Source organism: Strongylocentrotus purpuratus, unplaced genomic scaffold (genome assembly GCF_000002235.5).
Source record: "Strongylocentrotus purpuratus isolate Spur 01 unplaced genomic scaffold, Spur_5.0 spur5_scaffold_7, whole genome shotgun sequence".
Classification (NCBI taxonomy): Eukaryota; Metazoa; Echinodermata; class Echinoidea; order Camarodonta; family Strongylocentrotidae; genus Strongylocentrotus; species Strongylocentrotus purpuratus.
Window position 1 is genome coordinate 10,716,210 of NW_022145613.1, and position 24,928 is coordinate 10,741,137.

General features: G+C 38.6%; 1 protein-coding gene across 2 annotated transcripts; it reads right to left on the reverse strand.

The window, feature by feature from the left end:
• Positions 1-536: 536 nt before the first annotated feature.
• Positions 537-21,162, reverse strand: LOC580624 (DNA helicase MCM9). Of its 2 annotated transcripts, none has more exons than XM_030974136.1 (18): positions 21,058-21,162; positions 20,087-20,271; positions 17,018-17,114; positions 16,392-16,533; positions 15,081-15,192; positions 13,375-13,463; positions 12,653-12,835; positions 12,095-12,171; positions 11,114-11,243; positions 10,546-10,596; positions 8,892-9,051; positions 7,984-8,160; positions 7,047-7,126; positions 6,300-6,522; positions 4,535-4,631; positions 3,257-3,440; positions 2,750-2,828; positions 537-2,364 (listed from the first exon to the last, which is right to left on the reverse strand). In XM_030974136.1, exons 2-18 carry the CDS (start codon positions 20,133-20,135, stop codon positions 632-634), a joined length of 3,663 nt encoding a protein of 1,220 aa, XP_030829996.1. In that variant the 5' UTR covers positions 20,136-20,271; positions 21,058-21,162; the 3' UTR covers positions 537-631. The 2 variants fall into 2 exon arrangements, with proteins under 2 accessions (XP_030829996.1, XP_030829997.1); XM_030974137.1 differs by having other exon boundaries at positions 20,087-20,265; positions 21,058-21,152.
• Between the last annotated feature and the right edge of the window lie 3,766 nt (positions 21,163-24,928).

Here is a 24,928-nt window from a genome sequence, read left to right on the forward strand (position 1 = left end):
AGCCAAACATTAACGCTTACAATATTAAAACCTTCAAGTGCCTGCAAATGCAAATGATTGGCTCGTATCAGTCGTATGTATTTGATTGAACTGCTTACCCAATACGTACCAAACGGAAACTTTCAGAAAGGTCTTCCCAAAAGTTTCTCCTTACTATCCCTCAAATAATTGGTCATGCTCTTGACAGTTTGCATCAGCAGAGCTTTGGAATAAATTGCCAAAATATATCAAAATGTATGATACTATTGACATCTTAAAAAAGGTCTTAAAACATTTCTTTAAAAAAAATAATTTTCAGTGTAAACTGATGACTAAAGGAAGTATGCTGAGCATATATCACTCTTCTCAATATGTTTATTTTTATTTCCTTCTCTCCATTACAGCACATGGGGACATATTTGTGATATCGGCTATATATGAGCATAGTGTATTATTATCATCATTGTTATTAAATAGTTTTTCTATTCTAATCTTTTAGTATTTTAATATTGGACACAGGAATTGCCACCTAAAGCGAAGGGGCTATATACATGTACATGTAAAAGGAGGACTATGTCCCTCCCTTGTCTTTCCCTAAAAGTTTCCTCAGGCGTGACTACAGACATCATAGATTTCTCAAACATGGCTTCATCTAAAGAGATGTATCCAAATCAAACTCGAATGATTCTATATCATCCCCAGTGGTGAAGAAGGTTCCAGGGGCATGACTGTTGAGTTTCGACCTGTCAGTCCTAGAGGCAGCATTTGCTTTGCCTATCACTCCCGAGTTCTGGACACCAGCTTTGTCCTTGTTAGCATCACTGTCACTACCAGGTTTCCTTGGAGCCTTGTCCGTAGAGGCGCTGGGTTTGGACACTTCTTTGTCAGGTTTAGCAGGCGGTGGGGAGAACGTAAAGCTCTTGAGTTTGTTGATCGTTGTCAGTGCGGGGCGTCGCCCTCCAGAGGAAAGCGGTGATGAGTCCGACACGGATGAAGATGACGAGATAGACATGGATTTTTGAACATCCTTTCTAGACTGCTCGTCACCATTTTCTTTCTGTTTTGTTTTGGATAAAGGTATTGTGAGGGAGGAGGGTTTCTGAGCAGTTTGTCCAGACTGCCCATCGCCATGTTCTGACTGTTTTGCTCTCCTCCTCCGGTGCTCATCTCCCTGCTTACTACAACTATCATCCTCAAATGTATCAAGATCTAGACTTGAATCATCTGTCCCTGGATTAACAATTCTAGACTTCCTCGTTTTGCCACTTCTGTGTCCCTCTCTGTGTCCCTCTCTATGACTTGAATCTGTGGGAAAATTCTCTTTCGGCTTGTCTATTGCTCTGACAGGATTCTTTGTCAAAGCCTTGTTTTTTTCTTCACTTGTTCTTGCCCATCCCCTATCACTACACCTGCTTCTGAAACCGTCCACCAACGAAGCACTTGTGCTGTTCATGGTAGAATCATTACCATTGTCAGTGAAGTCATCTTCATCTTGAGAATCACTTCTGCTTATTCTATGGCCTTCCGATACCACTCCAAGGGAATTTCCACAATCATTATTACTTGATGATGAAGACGATGACGATGACGATCCATTTTTCTTTCCTTGCAGGCTTCCTTCACCATCTTTAGATACTCTACTGCCATTCACTTTTTTTCTTTTCTCTCCTCTGTCCTCATGTACAAGTAAACTTTCCCTACTGCTATTTGAAAGCATTCGTTTTCTCTTCCTTTTCTGTTGGTCTCTCCCTTCATCTCCCAGGTTCTTTCTAACTGAAGGCACATCAATTTGAACATCCGAGTCTTCTTGAGTTTTCTCTTTATTGTCATTTTCAAGATTCCTACTGTCATCACGGCTCGAATTCATCATACTGTTCTGGCTGGATATGGTTGCCATGACAACATCCCCATCATCGTCCTCATCCACCCCAAGACTAAACCTCCCAGTCTCAGCAGTAGAAGCAGTCCTGCTGTTTCCAGGTAGTTCATCCAGACTCTTCCGCGTGCCAACCTCTTTACCTCCGTTTACTCTGTCCACACTGTCATCGTCTTGTGACCTTTGACCCATGTCAGTCCGAGACTTCCTAGTCTCTGACTGTAGTCTCTTGGTCAAAGATCTATCACGCCCCTGCTGACTCTCCTGCGTGCCTGGTACAACAATGCTCCTTGATTCACCCTCCACCCCACTGCCGTCGAGGATCGGATCCCTGTCTGTTGTATCTAAGGTATCGTCAAATGGATTCAGGGTTTCGTTCGCAATGGCTTCCTTCTCCGTCTCCTTCTCCTCCTCCTCTGATTGAATTCTCTCTCGTGCTAGATTCTCCATCTTCTCCATCTCCTCGTCCAGAAGATGCTCCAAGCCAAGGTGAGACAGAATCAACGATGCTGCAAAGTAAGACAAAATTTAATCACTGTAATAAGTTATACCCTCTAAACATGTTTACTCCCCACAGAGTGGAGCGTGTGCACTTTCATGTAGGGATCAGCAATTGAAACTGATAATCAGGGTAATAATATTTGCAATGGAAAACACTTAGAAATGTACTATGAAGCACTATATAAATGTGATTATCATTATTATATGTACACTGAACAATTTCAAAGCACACACTTTATGAGTTGTGAACTTTATGAGCCTAAAACCCAATTGCAACCCAAACCATATAATGTGAACACAAACTTAACACAACAGAACAATATTGGGATCAAATTTCCAGGAGTACTTGCAGTGTGACTGCACCTTTCCAGAATGCAATGAATCTTCTCTTACATTGTTTATGATATTCATCCTCAGGGTCATCAGGGAAGGATGTATGAAGTGCGTTGACCCCTCCTAGGAGAGCAGCTCCCTGAGATGAAAAATGCAATTATCATAAAATTCCATTTTAAGATATATCTTGAACCATAAGATGTCAATTTTTAAATTCTTGTGTTCATCAAATAACCAAGATAATGTAACATACAAACAAAAATTTAACATAATATGCACAACGTTTGACATGTGCTGAAATGGTGAATCCCTTTACTAGGACCTTCAGGCATTCAGCTCCCATACAAAAACCAATTCACAGAATGATAATAAAACATGTTATGCTACATGAAAAATAATAACAATTCATCACAATTTGTATTGTTCTCCCCGAGGGAACTGCGATCATATTTATATCATAATGTGGGATACTGCACTCTAAATACACCTTACAAACCAATACTTTGTTACACATTCACAAGAGCCCAATACCAATCAGAAATTAAGTTATGGGATAAACAAACTCACCTGCATGGAGGACTCCATGACGCTGACTGCGACCACCGCATCTTGAACCCTGACCTCCGTCTGGCACATGAGCCTGGCGTGAGCCTGAGCAAGCCGCACCATGCTCTCCAGGAGACGGATGGTAGTCCTGGCTGCGTTCCTCATGTCGGCCTGTCGCTGGGCCTGGTAGTAGCGGGACAATACTCTGCATGATGATAAAAAAAATTACCAAATGAAGCGAATACCAAAATAATATTGACTGCCTTGAAGGCCATGTATAGTCAAACCCTTCTGTAGTGACCTACCAAGGGAAAAACAAAAATGGTCTTTCTAGACAGGTTCCTTTAGTACATTTTTCAATGAAAAACAATTTTCAAGGGAAACAAAAAATGTGGTCTTTGTAGACAGGTGGTCATTAAAGCAGGTTCGACTGTAGTTATACCATGAGGTGTGATAGTTTTAATCATGAACTGACAAAAAAGGCTTGTCTAATGAAAAAAAAAAATGGTTTTGATACTTCAAATGATCTTCTACAGTGTAAAAGTCAGATTAAATGGATTTAGCCCAAAAGATCAATTGAAAAAGAAAATTTTCTGCATCACAAATAAAGTTATCAATTACAGTTAAGGGTACAATCATAATGGCGCAATAATTAAACTACAGTCAAGAGCTCTCAAGTTTATTCTCATTCACTCTCCTTCACTAGTGCAAGGTGGTGTGTTGCCCTGGGCCTTTGCCATTCCAGCTTCTCCAAATATGGCACTTCCATGTCAGCTTGACCCTACTTCACTGCTCTTTCAAGATTTTTTTTTAATCCTGTTTTTTTTTCTTCAACTAAATTATAATCCAAAATTGTTTTCAGGTCAATTATAAAGCTCTATATTCAGAAACAAAAAGATATCTGTCCATGGGTTATTATTTTACAAAGTTCCTAAGTTGAACTTATCTCTAAGTTGGACTTAACAGTTATGGAAAGCCATTAGCATCTATGAAAATATTTGGTAAAAGTTATATGAAAGGCATAAAATGTTGATACAAATTTCTATTTAATATCAAGGAGATTTCATGTTCTTGATGTGGAATTTATAAAAAGTCTAAAATACTTGAATTTTCGCTTTTCAATATATTCTATTTTAAGACTACAAATGGCTCTCCATCATTTTTAAGTCCAACTTAGAGTTAAGTTCTACTTAGAATCTTTGTGAAACACCCCATATGGCTTCATTTGGATAGAATCATACTGAGGATGCATAAAATGTGGTCTTCTGCAAGAGCTTATATTTGTAATGAATGACTTACATGTTAGCCTGCGGAGTCAGGACAGGGTCGATTGTCTTGATGATGCTCAGATACGTCTGCATCTTCTCAATGCTCCACAGGTCACTCGCAGGAGCACCTAGGAGAACAACAGTTTGATGTTTTATACAGAAAGAATCTATATAGGCATTTGATGGACCAATTATGTATCAGCGGACTTCAATAGACCAGTTTGTAGATAGCACATTGTAAAAATGACCCCAAATATCAACAGATCTTTTACTCATGGAGAAGTCCCATTTTGTGTATTTTAGAATAATCAATGCCAAAGTCATGTATGTGCTTCAGGATTAGCTTTCGTTTGCCCTCTTGTATCATAGAATGTACCGTCGGTGTACAAATGGATAATGATTACATAACATGAGCATGTATTCATCTCGGTGGGTTTTACAATTTTATCACAAATGACCTTTATCGGCTCATGCGCAGATTGAATCTACGGAATGGTCTATTGTTTAATGTGCACTTCTTCAACCCTTGGAATTTGTATTCCCTAACCACAAAAGATAATACATAATTTTATTACCGGTACTGAATAATGCAAATTCTCACATTTTTTCCATTTATATATTTCTTTTTTCTTTACCAGAATTTTCTCAAACCTTGACTGATCTGTTTCTCTGATTTTTCTGCTTAGTATCATGGTTGACCTCCTCTTGATGTAAAGCAAGGTCATTGAGTAATTCACCAGTTTGTACAACACATGCTCCGGCGACAATTACTCTGAAATAAACATTGTACACCGACCCAAATTGTTAGCTTCAACTCTCTATTACACAATAAGCGTAATCCTAACCCAAAACTAGCCTGAAAATGGTACTGCAACCTTTCACCCATACCCTGCATCTTTAACAAAAAGAAGCCTGGAGCATCATCTATTGGACCATATGTCGGATCACCAATTCACTCCCTGCGGGTCAGCGATCCAACAGATGCTGGGGACGATTGGTCCAGATTTATTTTATCAACAGGTATAGGGTGAGGATTGTAGGGATGCAATAGGGTTTGAGAGTAGCTTTAAGCAGGGCTCCTCACTCACAGGCACTTTAGGACACATATGCACCCTAAATGTAAGTATTGACACCAACATTTTGTTAATATTTACATAGAGCTCATGCATATGAACTCTAAAAAGTTAATCTGGACCCTCTTCCTAAAAGGTTAGTGTGGAGCCCTACTTTATGGTTAGGATTATGGTTAGGGAGGATTGGGTCCATGGTTGAATTTAGGAATTTTGGTAGAGTAATATTTTGACGATACTACTTCTACTTCTACGACGATACTCAGCAGGATCCATAAGTCAGGATGTAGTGCTGAGGAATAAACTATCTAGTTCTTGGTCTAGATGCTTGGTGGAAGCGCTCCCTTGAAGCCCTCCAGTGAAGTAGCGTAGAGCAATCGTTGCATGAGCTAATGTTGAACAACCAGGGTTTTTTTTCACAAAGATCCTAAGTTGGACTTATATAGTTGGATTTATAATTTATGGAAAGCCAATTGGCATCTATGAAAATATTTTGTAAAAATTATTTCAAAAGGCATAAAATGTTGATTCAAATCATTCATATTTTCTATTACCAGTATCAAGAAGATTTCATGCTCTTGATGTGGAATTTATAAAGATTGAAAATACTTTTTTGCTTTTGAATATATTTTATTTTAAGGCTACAAATAGCTCTCCATAATGTTTAAGTCTAACTTTAGAGTAAAGTTCGACTTAGGATCTTTGTGAAACCACCCCCCTTCTCACCTTCTGGGGCTGGTGCCTTCCCTTCCAAGATAAAGGACGACACCACTCTGTCCCAGTCCTCATTCTGGGAGTCAAGGAGGACCAGAACGATGTCAAAACGACTCAACAGAGGACTGGCGAGGGCGATGTTTACACTGATCGATTCCCCTGGGTCGTATTTACCCTTTGGGTTCGTCGCCGCCAGGATGGTGGTGCGGGTGTTCAGCTTACACACCAAACCAGCCTAGAAAATTATAAGGAGAGGAGGATATGAGGGACGGAGATCCAAAATGAGATGAAAGGTACAAGTAGTCATGTGGTATCCACAATTTGGGGAATAAATTTCTATTCTATGACATGAAACTTTTGCTTTTTAATAATAATAATAATAATAGCTAGTTCTTATATAGCGCTTTTCAGGACCGAAGGCCCTCTCAAAGGGCTTTACAGATACATATATTATTACCCGGTCATCGGGTTCAGGCTTACCCGCACACAATGTATGCACATTCTCCACTCCCTGGGGAGTAACAGTAATTTGACTACAAGGCTTCTCGGAATCACAACAGTTCAATGTTCTGTTGGATGTGAATCCGGTATTTCCCTTCAGGTAATCTGAACTACTAGCAACATTCATAAACATTTCATGAGCACAAACCTTTCTGTTAATACAGTAATTTAACAGTCATATCAAGTAGCGATTCTCGTGGTATTGTGAAGAAAAAAAATCATTATGATGGAAGTTTACAAGGATCATCTCCGTCTTACCTTAGCCACACTGATGGTTTGCTGCTCCATAGCCTCGTGTATACTGCCTCTATCGTGCTCTCGGATGCTGTTAAACTCATCTAGTTAAACACAAAAATTCACCTTTAAGATTTTTTATCTCATGATAAAGTGTAACCAATTTGATTAAGTACATGTATGCTATAATTAGATCATGGACTTAGACAAGGTTCAAACAATTCAGCATTACTGTCACAAGTCTTGATTGTTTTAACAAACCATCAATGAAATAAAATTAAGTTTGTCATGAGAGGTGAAAGATAATATCCTTGGCCAGATAGTAAATTCCCTTGTGCAATGAGCACATTTATTTCATGCTGTGTGAGCATACATATCTATGAAATTTTGAGAGTTTTCGGTGCAGTGTAATTCGGCACAAAATAGCAACGACTACACAAGCCTCAATTTGGCGTTCATTTCACAAACTTGGACTAAAACCCATTGCAAAACAGGGTGGAAACATCTACATTTCTGGTACATGTATCTTTTGATACAAGAGGAAAAATATGATGACATATTTCACAAGCTTAAGTCCATTTTCCTTTTTACTAGCAGATCTAGAGATTATTTTAACCCTGTGGGATACATCAGGCCATCACTGGCACCGATATTCTGTCAACATGCTGATTTAAATGGGTACCCGGTAGGATGCGACCGTCCTTGTTGGTCAAACAGTTTTTGAGCGTCAAGTTACGCCTGGCTGGAATGCTCCCCAGGGAGTGGAAATTGTGCACACATCGTGTGCTGGCAAGTATTGAGTCCAATGACCAGGGTAATAGTATATCTGTAAAGCGCTTAGAGACATTTGTATTAAGCTCTATATAAAAGCGGAATATTATTAAATTATTATTTACAACATTCCCCAAATTTGACACTGTATTGTTTTTGTGTCCACCAAATTTTCAGGACGTCTTCTTACCGATACAGCAAAGACCTCCATCCGCCAAGACCAGAGCTCCAGCCTCCAATGTCCACTCCCCCGAGTCTCTGACCGCAGAGACCGTCAGACCGGCACTCGTTGACCCAATACCAGTGGTCAGTACTGACCGTGGGACCACCTTGGCAGCATACTTCAAGAACTGAGATTTGCCAGTACCTGAACAAAGCCACATGAAAATAGGGCAGCTAGTTCACATGCAGAACTTTATTCTTTATTTCTTTCCCCTTCCATGCCAAACAAGTTTTTCAACAATGGTTATAAGTCTGAACGTGTTATGATTTTGGCTTTGTTTCTCTTCCGTTGTTGAATTGGGCTTAAATAATACATTCTATGGGAATGATCACTTCACAATGAGACTACCCATTTCTATTCAGGGAAAAAATACAACTATTCTTAATCCAAACAAATTGTTTAATGCCCACATTCATAGATGGAATTTACCGCCAACAGCATGTGAGGTTTTAAAGGTAAGAAAAAATTGTGATATATAGTCAAGGAAAAGAAAATTATGTGTAGCACTTAAATGTTTCACGATTAAAAGAAAAAGCATCAGATGAAAAAACACAATAGACAACTTAAATCTAGGTGAAACATATCTCATGTCACATTAATCTTACTTTTATCAGATAATAATAATAATAGTGGGTTCTTGTATAGCGCTCATGTCTGTCAGACTTGACACTCCTGGCGCTCCCAATTATTACCCTGGCTTTAGCATGGCTGCCATTACGGCGCTCTAGCATTTCAAGGAATACAATAACGTTATAAAGGATTCTCGATTTTATGAAATGATTTTTTTTTCTAAATAGATGCATTTTCCTCAAGAATCTAATGTCATTAATTATATCTTATTTAATCTAATCTAATCTAATCAATTACATACTGACCTGGATCACCTACGAGAAGGAGGTGAGATTCTCCTCGAGTTCTTGTACCGGTTGCATCACGCCTGGCCACACCCCCAGCTAATACCATCCCCACCGCCAGCTTGACGACGTAGAGCCCGTAAACCTGCGGGCATAGACTGGCCAAGATGATGTTACGACCCTAGGGGGGAACACGGATCGAAGACCAAGAAGTGGTGTCAATGTGAACAATGATTGTGATGATATGGAGGACGGAAAGGAAAGTGTAAAGCCCCCATTACACCAAACTAGTTCTCACTACGTTCTGGAACCGTCCTAGAAAAACGTAAAACGGGTTGTGGTCGGGGTAGATAGTCCTCAATACGTCCATCTCGTCTGTACCCGTCCACAGTCAGTTCATAACCCCTTTTTTAACGATTTTCTAGAACGGTTCCAGAACGTAGTGAGAACTAGTTTGGTGTGATGGGGGCTAAACAAACTTACCGGTACTGGGTATAAATGAATAGGAATGGGATAATACATTCTATAACTAATATTGTGGATGGAGCCAAGAAGAAGAAAGTTAAAGAGTGCATTGGCAACTCGTATCTATTAGAAAATTAACCCACTTCCTACTGGAACTGGGTTGTCCCTGTATAAAGCCTATGGTGATTAGAGAATTTAGCAGTCATCGGGTTATAAACTAAACATGTAAATCTAATAGAACTAGATGGAACTTCGACTGCGCGCAGTCGAAAATGATGCCTCCGTCATAGAGCAATTTTACAAACCAAAACAGAAGAAATTTTTCGAATTCAAGTTCAATTGTAATCCATTAACAGGTTTTCAGAATATTGTGATTACAAGCTATTTTTGCATACATAATGAGCCCATGACCTTTGACCTTATGAACCAAGAATCTACTCCGTTCATTGGCTCTGCAAGAAACATACATGACCTAAGTTGGCAGGAATCCATCAATCGGTTCTTGAGATAACGCGATCACGAGCTGTTTTTGCATACATAATGTGCCCTGTGGCCTTTGACCTTTGACCTTGTGACCCCTACATCTAATCAGTTCATCGGCTCTGCAAGTAACATACATGACCTAAGTTTGGCAGCAATCCATCAATCGGTTCTTCAGATAATGCGATCACGAGCTCGTTTTGCATACATAATGAGCCCTGTGACCTTTGACCTTTGACCTTGTGACCCCAAAATCTAATCAGTTCATCGGCTCTACAAGATACATATATGACCAAAGTTTGGCAGCAATCCATCAACCAGTTCTTCAGATAACGCGATCACGAGCTCGTTTTGCATACATAATGAGCCCTGTGACCTTTGACCTTTGACCTCGTAACCCCAAAATCTAATCAGTTCATCGGCTCTACAAGATACATACATGACCAAAGTTTGGCAGGAATCCATCAACCAGTTCTTCAGATAACGCGATCACGAGAACGGGACGTACGTACGTACAGACGTACGTACATACGTACGGACGGACGGACGCACGGACGGACGGACAACCCGAAAACATAATGCCTCCGGCTACTTCGTAACGGAGGCATAAAAAGGATATATTGTACAAAAATTGGTACTTTTAACGGAAATAAGTTTCGTTCTATGAAGTTTAGCCTGTGATTGATGATGTACATGGTAAGACTTTACACATTAGACAAGACTTTCTTACCGATAATGGATTAAATCTGTGATTGTCCCAGAATTCTTCAAATTCTTGTCTCTATCAAAGAAAAGAAAAGAAATCAAAATGTATTGGCTGGATCTATAATATCACTATGGCAGTATGGGCAGACATCTAACCTATCTGTTCCAGCACATAAAATGACCAAGGTTTTTTTTTTCTTCAAAATGTTTACCGGTACATGTTTTTATGATGACGATGAATATTTTTTGGATAACCTATAACAACATGCTATACATAAAATATACTACTGCATTTAGGGAAAATGTCCTTAGGAAAACCAGGAAATTAAAGCTATGTTGAGTACATCAAATGCGATATTTAACGTGAATTAAATGCAGTGACTTACAAATGTATCAGCCTATTTAAAACTCCAAGATGTATATAGATTGCAACTTTTAAAATGTCATACCCTGAGTCCGATTTTATTTAGACTTTCGCTATCTATTTCTCTTTATTGTCTGTTTCAGCCAATTCAACATATTAAAAAGTTTAGATTTCAATTTTTTTCTGACTTGATTATTGAGAGGAAAAATTGAAAGGAAAGCTCACGTACCATTTCCTCAGTGACTGTGAGAACCTCCCTCTGCTCATTCTTGACTGAGATATGACTCGCCTTGAGAGCGAGATCAATCTCACATTTAGCATCAACGTAAGTAGCTTGCCATCTCCTCATCACCGTTCCTCTGTCAAGCAAATATGAAAAGTGGTGTTTACAGGAAGGTGGTCTCTATGGACAGATTCCTTCAGTACAGGTTTAAATGAAAAACCATATTCAAGGGGAGAAAAAATGTGGTCTTTATAGACAGGTGGTCTTTCTATAGAGGTGGTCACCAAAGCAGGTTTGACTGTAATAATAATAATAAATATGCCCAATGCTCAAGGCATGAGTTTGAGAGAGGGACACATTCCCCTTTTGTCATAAATGTATATAGCCCCTTTTTAGTCACATTTAGAATATGAAGGCATTTAAAGAGCCATGCTTTTCAGAGAACATTTTTCTCCGATGTTCGTCCACACTTGCATAATAAAATGAAACGCTCGCAAATTATGTTCCATCTCTCCCCAGAACTCAACCTTCTTTTTAAGTCACTAGTCTTAAAGTTTCCTTCACACATCGTTGATGTTGTAAACCGCAGCAAAAAATACCGCCTTACTAAATGTAGTGCGCTCCACATTTCTGTTTCCTATACCATATAGAAATTGAGAAGGCATAGAGGTCTATGTTGCACATACAATTAACAACTAAATAATTCATACCCTTACCAAGTTTTGTAATTTTTCAATTATGTGAATACTTGATATGTCCCTATTCATGTTTCTCCAGAATGTGACATTTTAAAGTTCACATCAAAAAGTATTCAACAAAGGCTCTTATTCAACCAGTCCACCTTTCATTCTTGAGTTACTGTATAGACACAAAAATCTTTACAATTTACAAGGGGTATGAATAATTTAGTTGTTAACTATAGCTACCTCTTTCCCACTGCTCTAATAAATGCTTAGTTATATTCATTTGACTGTGAAAGTCGCTTACGTGACTGTGATGTCATCACCAGCTTTACAAGTATCCACCAGGTCATCCTCCAGTACCACCCACATTGACCTGGGAATCTGGGAGGTCAAGTGTCAAGGGTCAATACAACTAATTTTGAAACATACAGACACCATGATCAAATCTAATTATTGGAATTTAAATTCTGCTCACATGGAAAATCTGTTGCTCACAGAATCCAATGAACTTGAAGGATTATTAAATCAAAATAAATGATGCAAGTTATTAAAGAAACTGTTATGGCTGAAACTCCATATAGTGATGAACAATTAATAGGGAAAGCAAGCTTGTTCTCATAATACATCCTTTACACAAGGTCTCATATCGTGAAAAATTTAGTTGTGCTTCTTTAGTTGATTTATATTTTGTTAGTAAAAGATACCTATTGAATGCATGATAAACACCTTAGTATGAACTAATTTCAATGTTAAACATTTACTTTTGATTGTTATATTGATATATTTTTTGTTTGAATAACAAACTTCAAACTCAAACTCAAACTCAAACTCAAACTCAATTTGAGTGCATTATAAAGGATACGGTTCCCATGGTGAGCTTATGGACCTGTTCCTGTATCTTGAGCTCCTGGTAGTCTCGGCAGCTAGAGGGCGCCCCACCACTCTCCATTCCAGACAGACAAGAGAACTTGGTAGAGTTACAGCTGCCTTCTGGGTTGGGGCATCGGTCTGGCTTGCACTCTTGGTAATACCTTTCAATGTTTGCCTGGTGAATATAACAATTTATAATACAGTCAAACCTGCTCTAGTGACAACCTGTCTACAACAAGAACATTTTTTGTTCCCCTTGAAAATTGTTTCTCATTGAATCATGTACTGAAGGAACCTGTCTACAAAGACCACCTGCCTGCCTATGAAGACCACTTTTCTTGTCTCCCTTTGGGTGGTCTTTATAGACAGGTTTCACTGTTATAATATAGTGGGTTCTTGTAAAGCACTCATTTCTGTCAGACTGGACACTCCTGGCGCTCCACAATTAGCATGGCTGCCATTTGGGTACTTCTTTGGCAGCATTTCAAAGAATTAATTCCTGCCAGGTACCCATTTAACCAGACCTGATTGGAGTGTGGCAAATGAAAATTAATGTCTTGCCAAAGAACATTAGTGCAGCGGTGAGACTTGAACCATGAACCATGTGATCCACAGTCCGGTGACATAACCACTGGACCACGACACCTCCACAGATCAATGACTATTAATACTGGGTGCCCAAATACCGCAAAGAATTTTGTGTGACGTACTGACCTCTACACCGAATACATGGTTGCATTTGGAGCACATGAAATCCTTCTCAAACTCTAACATCTTCACCAGTGTGGTGCGGATCACCGTTCCTGTTTGAAAACCAAGAAAAATTAGTTGGGTTAGTTCTCGCTCCAATGAATTGCTCTGCAGTCAATTTTGTACACTACCCAAATTCCTCACCTCAACCCTGAGTCAAAAGCTATACCTAACCCTAACCCTTACCCAACTTCAAACCGAACCCTAATCTATACCTAACTTCAAACCTAACCTAAAACACAATCGGAACCTAGTAACCCCAACACTATAACTTTGATGACACAAAGCCCAAAACAGACAAACACTGATCAGTGGGGGAATGTCAGACAGTTAAAGCATCCAATTTTCTCTTGTATTTTTTTCTTAATGCAAGCATAAAGTTTGGGAGGAGAACATTTGGTTACAGTGCTGAGCAACTGTATTTCAACTGCATGTCTCTTAACATTTGGCATGTCTCTTAACGACATGCCAAATCCTGCACGAAACACAAGGAATAATTGTACTTAATCTCAATCCAATAGACTTTCTAAGAAAGGAAACAAGTGCAAATTATGATTAATAGTTTCTACATCTATTAATATACTGGCTAGGACTATATATTGTAAAGAAAGTGTAAAACCAATCCTACAAAGAACGAATGGCAACAAACCTGAGGTGGAAAGAAACTGCCAATAACACAAGTTATGGTTATCTTGTCAATTTCTTATCTAAACAATGATTAACTAGCACTACACGTAAAGAAAATTTACAACCAATGCTACAATGAACCGAAGTCAACTAACCTCAGAGAGAGAGCAAAAAACAATGGGCCGTATGCATAAAAAGTAGCAATTGCTTGCAAGCAATTGCTTCAAGCACAAGCAATTGCTTGTCAAGCAAAAGATCAAGCTCAAGCAATTGCTTAAATCCGTATGCATAAAATTTTGCTTGTGCTCAAACCTTTTGCTTGCCTCCAGCAAGCAATTGCTTACGATCTCAACAATAGCGACGTCACGCCGGTGCGAACATCATTCATGGGAGAACAAAGGCGGGTTTCGCATACTAGTAGTGTATTCAAATGTCATGCCTCCATGCTCTCCACCGTTGTCAGACATCCTCCCCGTTTTTCATCATGTTCAGGTATGAACCTGTGTGCTAACCACTCAACGTTCTCTTTGTCGAAACGGAATAGTTTCCGATAGGTCTCGGGAGCAATTTCTTCTTGATTTATTCTACTCCTGTACAACTTTGGTTTTTCTCTAACGAGCATAAACATGATGCTTAACCGCGAACGTCCCGATTAAGCAAGAGCTCAAGCTGCTATGACGGATCTTGAAAAAACGTAAGCAATTGCTTATAAGAACAAGCAAAAGGTTCGTTTTATGCATACGTTTTTAAGCAATTGCTTGATCTTTAAGCAATTGCTTGCGGACATCAAGCAAATGCTTGTGCTTGCTAGCAAAAGCATTTGCTTGCAAGCAATTGCTTATGTTTATGCATACGGATTCAAGTAAAAGGCTAGCACAAGCAATTGCTACTTTTTATGCATACGGCCCAATTTCTTATCTGCACAATTGATGACTAGCACTACACATTGTAATATATGTTGGGGGAAAAAGGGTTACAACCAATCCTGTATATGTAAATTGATGAACCACTCCTCTATAAAATGTAAACTGGCAGCAACTGACCTGAGACAGAGAGAAATCTGCCGATATCTGTGTTCCTTGGGAGCTGTTCTCGGACAAGCTCCGGGCAGGCAGGTAACCTTGTCAACCGACCGTGGATGTTAGTCTTCATACTCTGTAGGTGGAACAATTAACGCGAAGAAAAGATGTTATATCAGTGTTCTTTAAGGCATGTTGAAACAAAAGTGGAACGTGAACTGCAGCAGTAAATAAAAATCATCGTAAATTGATGGCAAGTGGGGGTGAGAAAACAGTATTTATTAATAATAATAATAATAATAATAATAATTCTGCTTTTATATAACGCTTAATGCATCTATGATGTCTCTAAGCGCTTTACAGATCCTATTACTCCAGTCATTGGATTCAGTACTTGCCTGCACACACTGTGTGCACAATCTCCACTCCCTGGGGATCATTGCAGCCTGGCGTTACTTGACGCTCAAAAACTGTTTGACCAACAATGACGGTCGCATCCTACCGGGTACCCATTTAAAACCTGGGTGGAGAGTAGCAAGGTCAGGTAAATATCTTGCCAAAGGATATTGGTGTCGTGTCGGGATTCGAACCCTCGACCTTCGCATCTCCAGTCAAGCGCCTTAAACCACTCGACTACGACACTCCCATATAAACAAAGTCCCCAAAGTGTAATCACTTAAATCTGAGTGTTAAAATATAATGTCAAATTTATATTGCCATACCATGTTTTGTTTTTTTTAAGTTTACCACATCTTTTGGGAATATGACTTCTAAGATGGACTATGGCTTGAAGCCACAACCTCTGCTTACCCAGAATAGTGACTAAACTGTATCACACAACCTCCTGGCTAAGAGGCCATTTTCCAGGCACAATCCAACCACAATGACATTTGTATTCTACTGGGTACCCTTTTAAAACATGGAAGAAGAACGGCAAAAATAAAGATAAATGCCTTGTCAAGGGACAAGAGTGCCATGCTCGGGCTTGAACCCCACAACCTCTACAAACCATTCCAGGGGTGTGTCACAAAGATTCTAAGAGGAACTTAACTGTAAGTTGGACTTTAACAAATTATAGAGAGCCATTTGTTGCATTAAAATAAAATATGTTCAAAAGCAAAATTTCAAGTATGTCATAAACTCCACATCAAGAACATGAAATCTCCTTGATAATAGAAAATATGAATGATTTGAATCAACATTCTATGCCTTTAAAAATAACCTTTACAAAACATTTTCAAAGATGCTAACGGCTTTCCATAATTGTTGAGTCCAACTTAGAGATAAGTTTGACTTGGGATCTTGGTGAAAGACCCCCCCCCCCCTGGTTCTTACCATGTTATCCTTCTCTGGGTGGTTCCTGTAGACGTCCATGGCTACCCTGGTCAGAGCGATGTCCAGGAGAGGTAAGGTGATCAGAGGACTGGTCAGAATCAGTTCACTCACCTCCATGTTGGTCTCGAACAAGGTCATTGCACTGTTTGGGACAGGGTAAAATACAAAATTAGATTTACAAGGTTCACTTAATCATTAAGGGACATGACCAGTCTATTTTGTGGTTTGACTTAACAACTTTAGATTCACATCCCTGAAATTATACCAGAGCAAATATTACAGTACAAGCTTTGCAAAATTCCTATTCTATTTATCAATTGTCTGAAAATGTTAGGTAAAAATGAAATTAATAAACAACATTTTTAATTACGTATACAAAAGATAAAGAATTCTATTAGTACCCAAGTACAATTTGATCTAAAATCATAGATATATCATCATAGAAAAGATTAATTTCATTGAAATTCCAAACGTTTGTTTTCTACTTTCATCCAGCTCTTTCTTTCTAAAAAAAAAAGAATTTTCATCGGATAGGGTCTTTAAGAATTTGGTTACTATAGGATATTGAACGCAGAGCATTCGTCACAGAGCATGTGTCATTTATAAGACCCAACAGCAGAACTTACTCAATCTGAACACTGTAGTGCTGGCTCTCCTCCTCTTTGAGTAGGATGCCTTCTATGTCCTCCTTGTGTTGCTCTCTACTGTAGCTCTCAAATACAACTAGGTAAAAGAAAAAAATATGTGGGATCGGTGAGTGATTTACTTCTCAAAAGCTATAAAAAAGCTTTGGTAAAGTGAAGAAGGAGCTCTGGTAAAACACAATAAAATATTTTAATATCACTGTGAGAAAATTGCAGTCAGAAAACATCAACTCCTAAAAGAGCTCCCATGAGCAGGAAATTATTTTTCACACTGCAACTAGGTGAAGGAAAAAAAAGAACATTCATTAATTATTTCTGTACTGTACGTAACAATTCCCACCAAGGATTTAGAGGTTTAAACAAGGTGTTTAAAGCAATATCAACTATGATTTTCTTCCTGAAACAGGAAAACCTTCGTTATGAAGTTCATTCTGATGAAAGATATTTTTTTTTTTTTTTTTTTCTTCATATTTTTCCCTCCACAGGGATTTTATTGATTTTCATTTGAAACACATACAAAAATATATATTCAAGGTAATTTACATAATAACATAAATAAAATAAAATTGGCTTTTCAAGATACAAGTATTGATGAACTGTTGAGTTAACACAAAATAACAAATCAATAATTCATTTCTAACACTCATGGAAAGAAAAACAAATACAGAAAAAATATCATTTTAAGTAAACAAATTCCTGAATTGAAACCATTTTCTTGTGAATTTATTATTTCTACAATTCGAATTTGCAATATACTTTTCGTTCTTGAAGTAATTTATAATCGGAACTCTAATATTATCAAAGTCGGGCAATTGTTTCTTTATTTTGCAAGTATACACCATCTGTCGCACCACAATCAGTATACAATTCAATGCATAATTATTTGAACCTTTTAAACCAAATAATTTATCTTGTAATGAAAATGTTAATTTATTTCCGGTTCCAGTATTAATCCAGTGTTCTAACTTACCCCAAATATTTTTAACATGCGTACAGTCACATAGCAGATGTATAACTGTTTCAATCTGTTCATTACAAAATGTACATTCTTTTCTTGGGACTAAATTCATTTTAAACAGTAGATCGTTCGTATATAATATGCGTTGCAAGACTTTAAACTGAAACCATCGTAAGCCCACATCAATAGTACAATTAAATCCAATAGAACAATATGTTTCCCAACTCTTATCATTCAGGTCAAAAATGCATTTCCATTTAAGAAAACTTTTACATTGTCCTTTTCTTCTTTTTAATAAAATTGCATAGATATGTGAACATCCTTTAATACGTTTCATAACAAATGCCATTGTATCTGGGAAAAGAGGTTGTGGCACCTTGTTAAAAATAGTACAATTGTTAAACCCTTGTCTAATTGCATCGCATAATCCACGATAAAAAAGAAAATTTATTTGAATATTATACTTTTCTTGAAAGTGTTCCAGAGAGAAAAAATCACCATTTGTGTCTAAAATATCGTTAACAAAACGAACTCCCTTTTGACACAATTTTTTATTATATATTGAGCTATTGCCTATTTTAATGTAATCATTATTCCATAAGGGTTGGCAAGAAATGTTATCATAATGCATGGACAAGAGCGTACTATAAGCCATGAACATTTCTTTCCAAAAAATGTTCTTTGTTTTACCTGCCAGTTCCCGAAAATAATTGTTTCCCATATATAATTTTAAATCTTGCCGTTCAGGCAAGAAAGATTGCAAAAGACAGAGGATATTGCTATCTATTGAGCCAATTACTAATCTCTTAATCCAGGATATTTTTAATGATTGGCAATGTGTGTATATATCTATCATTTTAACCCCTCCGTCTGAGTAACTTTGTGACATTTGATTTCTACTTATTTTATCAGGTTTCTCCCCCCATATAAATCTATAAAAGTGAGCATTTATATCTTTCAAAAGATTTTCACCAGGATTAGGGAGGGACAAAAAAAGGTAGTGTAATTTGGATACCAACAATGACTTGACAACGGTGATTCTTCCAAGAACAGTTAAGTATCGTCTTAACCACGATGCCATTTGACTTTTTATTTCTTTAAATTTTTCATTATAATTGTGAATTATCAATTTGATGCTTAATTTAACAATAAAATGAAGGAACATCTATAGGTCAAAATTAATTATAATTCAATTTTCTATTTAATTATCAATTAAAGATTCATTCCAATACTTGGTGGCTCAGGTTACTTATAATACTAACTCCCTGCTTATACAAAGTCTGATCTCTGCTATAAAAGGCCTTAAAGGGATCGTTTAACAATGTTAAATCTGAGAAACACGGCCCTACGTGTTATCAGTGTCTGTGATTTGGTGTAATATTGAAGCCCAAAAAAAATTGCGCTTCAAAATGATCAAGAAGTGCCTCATAAAAGTAAAAAAATCTTTGAATGACTGGTTTTACCATACTCATTTTCCTAAGTAGACTGTAGTGTTATGAAAACCGTGTGGCAAACAGTTTTCAAAATTTGTAATTCCAATCATAAATATCTTGATAATCAGACAGGCTTGTAAAAGACATGGAGTTTCTGACTGACCTAAAGGTTTATAGTTATCATTGCAGCATGAGCTAAATCCAAGATTTGTTTCAGAATTTGAGAGAAAGTTACCGGATCCTTTTAATTAACACAATAATCCTGCATTCTAAAATCTGTGATAAAGTTGGAAACAAATGGGACAAAAATACTTGGAACTTGCCTTACTATATCATTGAGAATTAAAAGATCATAAATAAAGCCTTACAACTTTACCATGTTAAACATATAAACCTGAAAACTGTACAAATAGCCTACCAAAATGAAGCGGTACGAAGAGACTGGAATGCAAAATGTATAATTGTTGAAAACTATGATTTGGCAGAATTGTGACAGAACCATATGTTTAGGACACAGGACTAAACATAATATTACCCCTTCCCCCCCCCCCCCCAAAAAAAGGTCATTTAGATACTTCAAATTATTCATCGATTGGGCCTTTTGCGTCTTTTCGCGTCACTATATTTCGCTAAGCTACCTAAATGAGTTTGAATGCTTACCGATGTATTCTTCCCTCTCAGAAGAGGTAAAATCTTCTCTGCTCCCCATTTTTACGTCTGAGTGGTGTATGAACAGCTCATGGAAATGGGCAACCTTGTGACACGCCCTTCACTGCACTGCTCCCTCATGAAGAATCTGAATTCTGTCCAGGTGACTTGGTCCTTTTCACTTCCAAGAGCTGGTACTGAGAATCAATCAATCATGAGCTTCTACATCTTTATTTAAACTGAAAATATACACAGGCACGTCACAGGCACAGCAAAACAAATATATTAAAGTAAACAACACCTCTATAAATAGCTCGAGGGATAAATTACAAAATTCATAATTTCTAGATTTTTAGCATTTCAACAAATCAAAGTTCAGCCTTTTTTAAAAAAATACCATTTTTAGCAATAATGTACGCATCAGGTACCGTAAACATTACACGACCATAACATAACTAGATCTAGTCATCCAAGTCACAATGCCCACTTTCCTGTGTTAAATTGGTCAGCCTTAAAACCCAAGAACAACAACAACAAGTTCAACAAGATTTTTAGTAATTAATGACTGAACATTTATTTTCAACAAATCAAACCAATTTCACAGCACCTATTTTACAAAGAGACTCTAGATTCTAATATAGATCTAGAGTCTAAATTAATGCTAGACCCTGCATGATTAATTTCTCCAGTGTACACATAATTAAATGCCGAATCTGACAGTTCCCGTCGACCGTCTTCCGAATCCGAAGTCTCGAGCTGTCCGAGACCAGTCACCTGCACCAGTGACCAGGGCCAGGGCTCCCGATAGGATCGGTAGGATCGAGGGAGGAGGGAGGGCGGAGGCAAATATTATCGGGACTGTCTTCGAGTCTGAATTCCGTGTTTGCTCAAATTTCCAAAATACTACTTAAAGTTGAAGAACGGACAATAATATCTATCACAATCAAAGATACTTTTGATTCACCCGCTGAAGTTAAACTCACCAGTTTTCAGTCGGAATTGCGGTTCGCAAAACTAAAACCTCATTTGACTTGTGTTGACTTGACTGGACAGCTGATTGCCAAGTCCATTTTGAAGCGACCGCAAGTCTACTGTAACGCGGGAAACGCAAGAGGGCGTTCTAAAAAAAAATCGTTTCCCCTAGGATGATTATGTCGTATGATCTTGGAGATGGGAGGAATATCAAATTTCTATTCTTAATAAAAGAACTGGGTCTCATTAGCATATTTCTTCCAGTAAATATTAATTTTTTTTTTTTTAATTGTTAGATCGTGTTGTCTGCAGGAAAACTATAATTTGTTCGAAACCTTTTTATTTCGCATTCGAAATACTACTACTTTTGATTATTTTAATCAGTGAAGATTTGTTGCGAGAGACTTTGAGACTTTATTTTTCCTGTTTGGAGTATTCCATATTTAATTTTCGTTGTTAAAAAAGGGTATCTTTACGAGTACAAGATCACTGACAATCACTAGCGTACTGGTAGGGGGGTTGGGGGCGCCAGCCCCCCCCCCCCAAATAAAATTGAACCATGACTTATTTTCAATTCCATACAAGTGATGTACAAATGTTCGTGATATCACATGATTTTCAAAAAAAAATGCGCGTTTCTCCATTTTTGTTGCATACTGACACATTCCCAAATAGCCAGGAAGAGCATTTTTTTTTTTATAATCACTAATGGGCCTTATAGTGGCCACTAACAGTAACACTCTAATAATTTAATGAAAGGGGCAACTTAGGCTAATTCAGACTATAGGATTAAGAGTCGAGAACGGTACAACGAATCGTCTTCTTTCTCTAATAAGTTAATGAAACGTGAAAGCTTGTGCGCTTCGCGCGAAATGGGCGAAATTGAATTCAGACAAGGATCAAGAGTAATGATTTATTGAAACGTCAAAGTTTCCCCGCTTCGCGCGGGAGGGGGAAACTGAATTCAAACAAGGGTTAAGAGTCAAGAACAGTACAATAATTCGTCTTCTTTCTCTAATAATTAAATGAAACGTCATAGCTTCCGCGCCTCGCGCGGGAGGGCGGAACAAGAATAAGAGTCGCGAACGGTACAACGGATCGTCTTCTTTCTCTAATAATTCAATGAAGGATCAAAGCTGCGCTTCGCGCGGGAGAGGGAAAACTGATAAATAACTTAGTTCCTGGCCCCGGGTTTATAGGGTTAAATTTGTAGACATTGGGACATTGGCATCAATATATTTGTCGGTAATTGGAGGCCTCTACACCCTCCCCCCTCCCCCACTGAAAAAGATCTAGCGACGCCCCCTGATAACAACACAGTTTATACACTCGAGATAATTTTTGCAAGTACTACTGGTGAAGTACCGGACCACCGTCTTTGTGCATTGTGCGGCAACGAAGCATATACAACGTCTCACGACGTGAAAGATCCCTTTTCTCTAACTTCTAACCAATCAAAACACCTCGTTTTTTTCCAGGAAGTGTCGGTGGACATTAATGCGCCAAAATAATGTGGTTCTCAAATTGCAAAAGATCCCTATTCTCGGAGGGGTAGGGGAAAGCAATTTACGTTATATTCCACCAGGAAGTGCCTTAAAATGCAAATGCAAATGCTTCCTACTCGGGGAGGGGGTCATAACCCCCTTCCAGACCCACCCCCGCTTGGTCGCTCCGCTCCCTCGCCGCTGAAGCCTCGCCCTGTCGCTTCATCGATTTACATATACATGTATTTCACCCCATGCCATTTTGTGCCCCCCCCCCCCCGGGTAGGAAAATCCTGGATCCGCCACTGATGCCCATACCCCTTGAGCTTCGGGTGCCCCGCCCCTTGACCCCCGCCGGGGCTTTGCCCTTAGACCCCACTTTGAAAAACGTTCAGCGGGGCCTGCATGTAAGAGTGGGGTGATGCGGACTTTTTGTCAGCCCCCCCCCCCCCCAACGTTTTCGCTCATTACGCCACTGCTGACAATAACAATTATTTGAAACAAGTTATTATAATAGAAGTGTAGCAAAATCTACCCTCCTCAATTGGCACTGTTTTGCTGACGGGTTTGACCGCCAGTGCTCTGATTATGGTAATAAGAGATCCGTTGATATTGAAATTTTGAAAGTGGGGGACAATACATCATTGAGCAGCCCGTATGGTTTGTTGCTGTGAAAAGCACTATAAATTGTTATTTTTGTTGTGAAAAGCATGGGGCATTCTATAATCATTCAATATTAAACAACAGAAGATAGTGTCTGCGCATTGATGGTGTTTTTGTATGTTGATAGGACCGTGAGCTATCGGAAACCACATGTATGATCGTAACCCTGCTGGCCATACCAATAGTAGATGTGACCGCCAGGACCATTATCATAGCAATGCATACGAAAATGTAATCAAATTTTAAGCCATCTGATGTCAAGAAAGATGCGAAAATATTAATATTTTGTCGCTTCCTTGGAAACGTTTTGTCATGTTTTTGCGAAAGCTGAATATATTACACTGTTGGTCATAATGGTGGAATAATTATTTTTACCCCAATTTATTGAATGATTTTAACAATGATTTATTCCTAATAGATCGAATATTTTATCGAAGGACAATTGGAGAGTGTTTGTTTTGCTTGACTGCTAAATCATGTGTGTGCTACTATGCTAATCAACTAGGGGACCTACGTCCTTAAGTCATAACTGACAGTAATGGGGATTAATGCCTCATAAAAGGGAACTAATATAGCACATCGACACGGTTTTGATCCTGGGGGCTCACAGTAACGAGGCCAATTCTTAGCCAATAAATCATGACTGTACGCAACGGGCGCTAGGGTACGTCGACGACCCCCACAAAAACAAAAAACAAAGAAAATGCAATACATTTTCAATAATTCATTGCATTTCCTCCCAGTCCCCAACAGGAAAAATTCCTCTGTAGGGCCATGCATTATGGTTCAAGGCCGTCAGGGGCATCGCTAGATCGTTGTCAGTGGAAGAGTGGGAGGGTGTAGAGGCCACCGATTACCGACAAAACGAGCAACCAGTTACCGACAAATTATTAATGCCAATGTCCAAATGTCTACAAATTTAACCCTATAAAGGCCCGGGGCCAAGAACTAAGTTATTTTTCAGTCTCCCCCCTCCCGCGCGAAGCGCGGAAACTTTGACACTTCATTAAATTATTAGAGAAATAAGACGATCTGTTGTACCGTTCTCGACTCTTAATTCTTGTTTGGGTCCAGTTCCCCCCCCCCCTCCCGAGCGAAGCGCGGCAGTTTTGACGTTTCAATAAATTATTGCTCTTAATCCTTGTCAGACACCATTTTCGCCCATCCCGCGCAAAGCGCGGAAGCTTTACCGTTTCAATAAATCTTTACTCTTAATCCTTGTCTGAATTCATTTTCGCCCATCCCGCGCAAAGCGCGGAAGCTTTGACACTTCATTAAATAATGAGAGAAAGAAGACGATTTATTGTACCGGTTCCGACTCTTAATTATTGTGTGAATTTATTTCCTCCCATCTCGCGCGAAGCGCGGAAACTCTGACGTTTCATTAAACTATTACTCTCAATCCTTGTCTGAATTCATATTCGACCATCCCGCGCGAAGCGCAGAAGCTTTCACGTTTAATTAAGTTATCAGAGAAAGAAGACGATTCGGTGTATCGTGGTCTTATCTGAATTCAGTTCCCCCCCCCCCCTCCCGCGCAAAGCGCGGAAGCTTTGACACTTCATTAAATTATTAAAGAAGGAAGACGATTCGTTGTACCGTTCTCGACTCTTAATCCTAGTCTGAATTCAGTTGTCCCCCCCCCCCCCACCGAAGCGCAGAAACTTTGCCGTTTCATTAAATTATTAAAGAAAGAAGACGAATCGTTGTACCGTTCACTACTCTTAATCTTGTC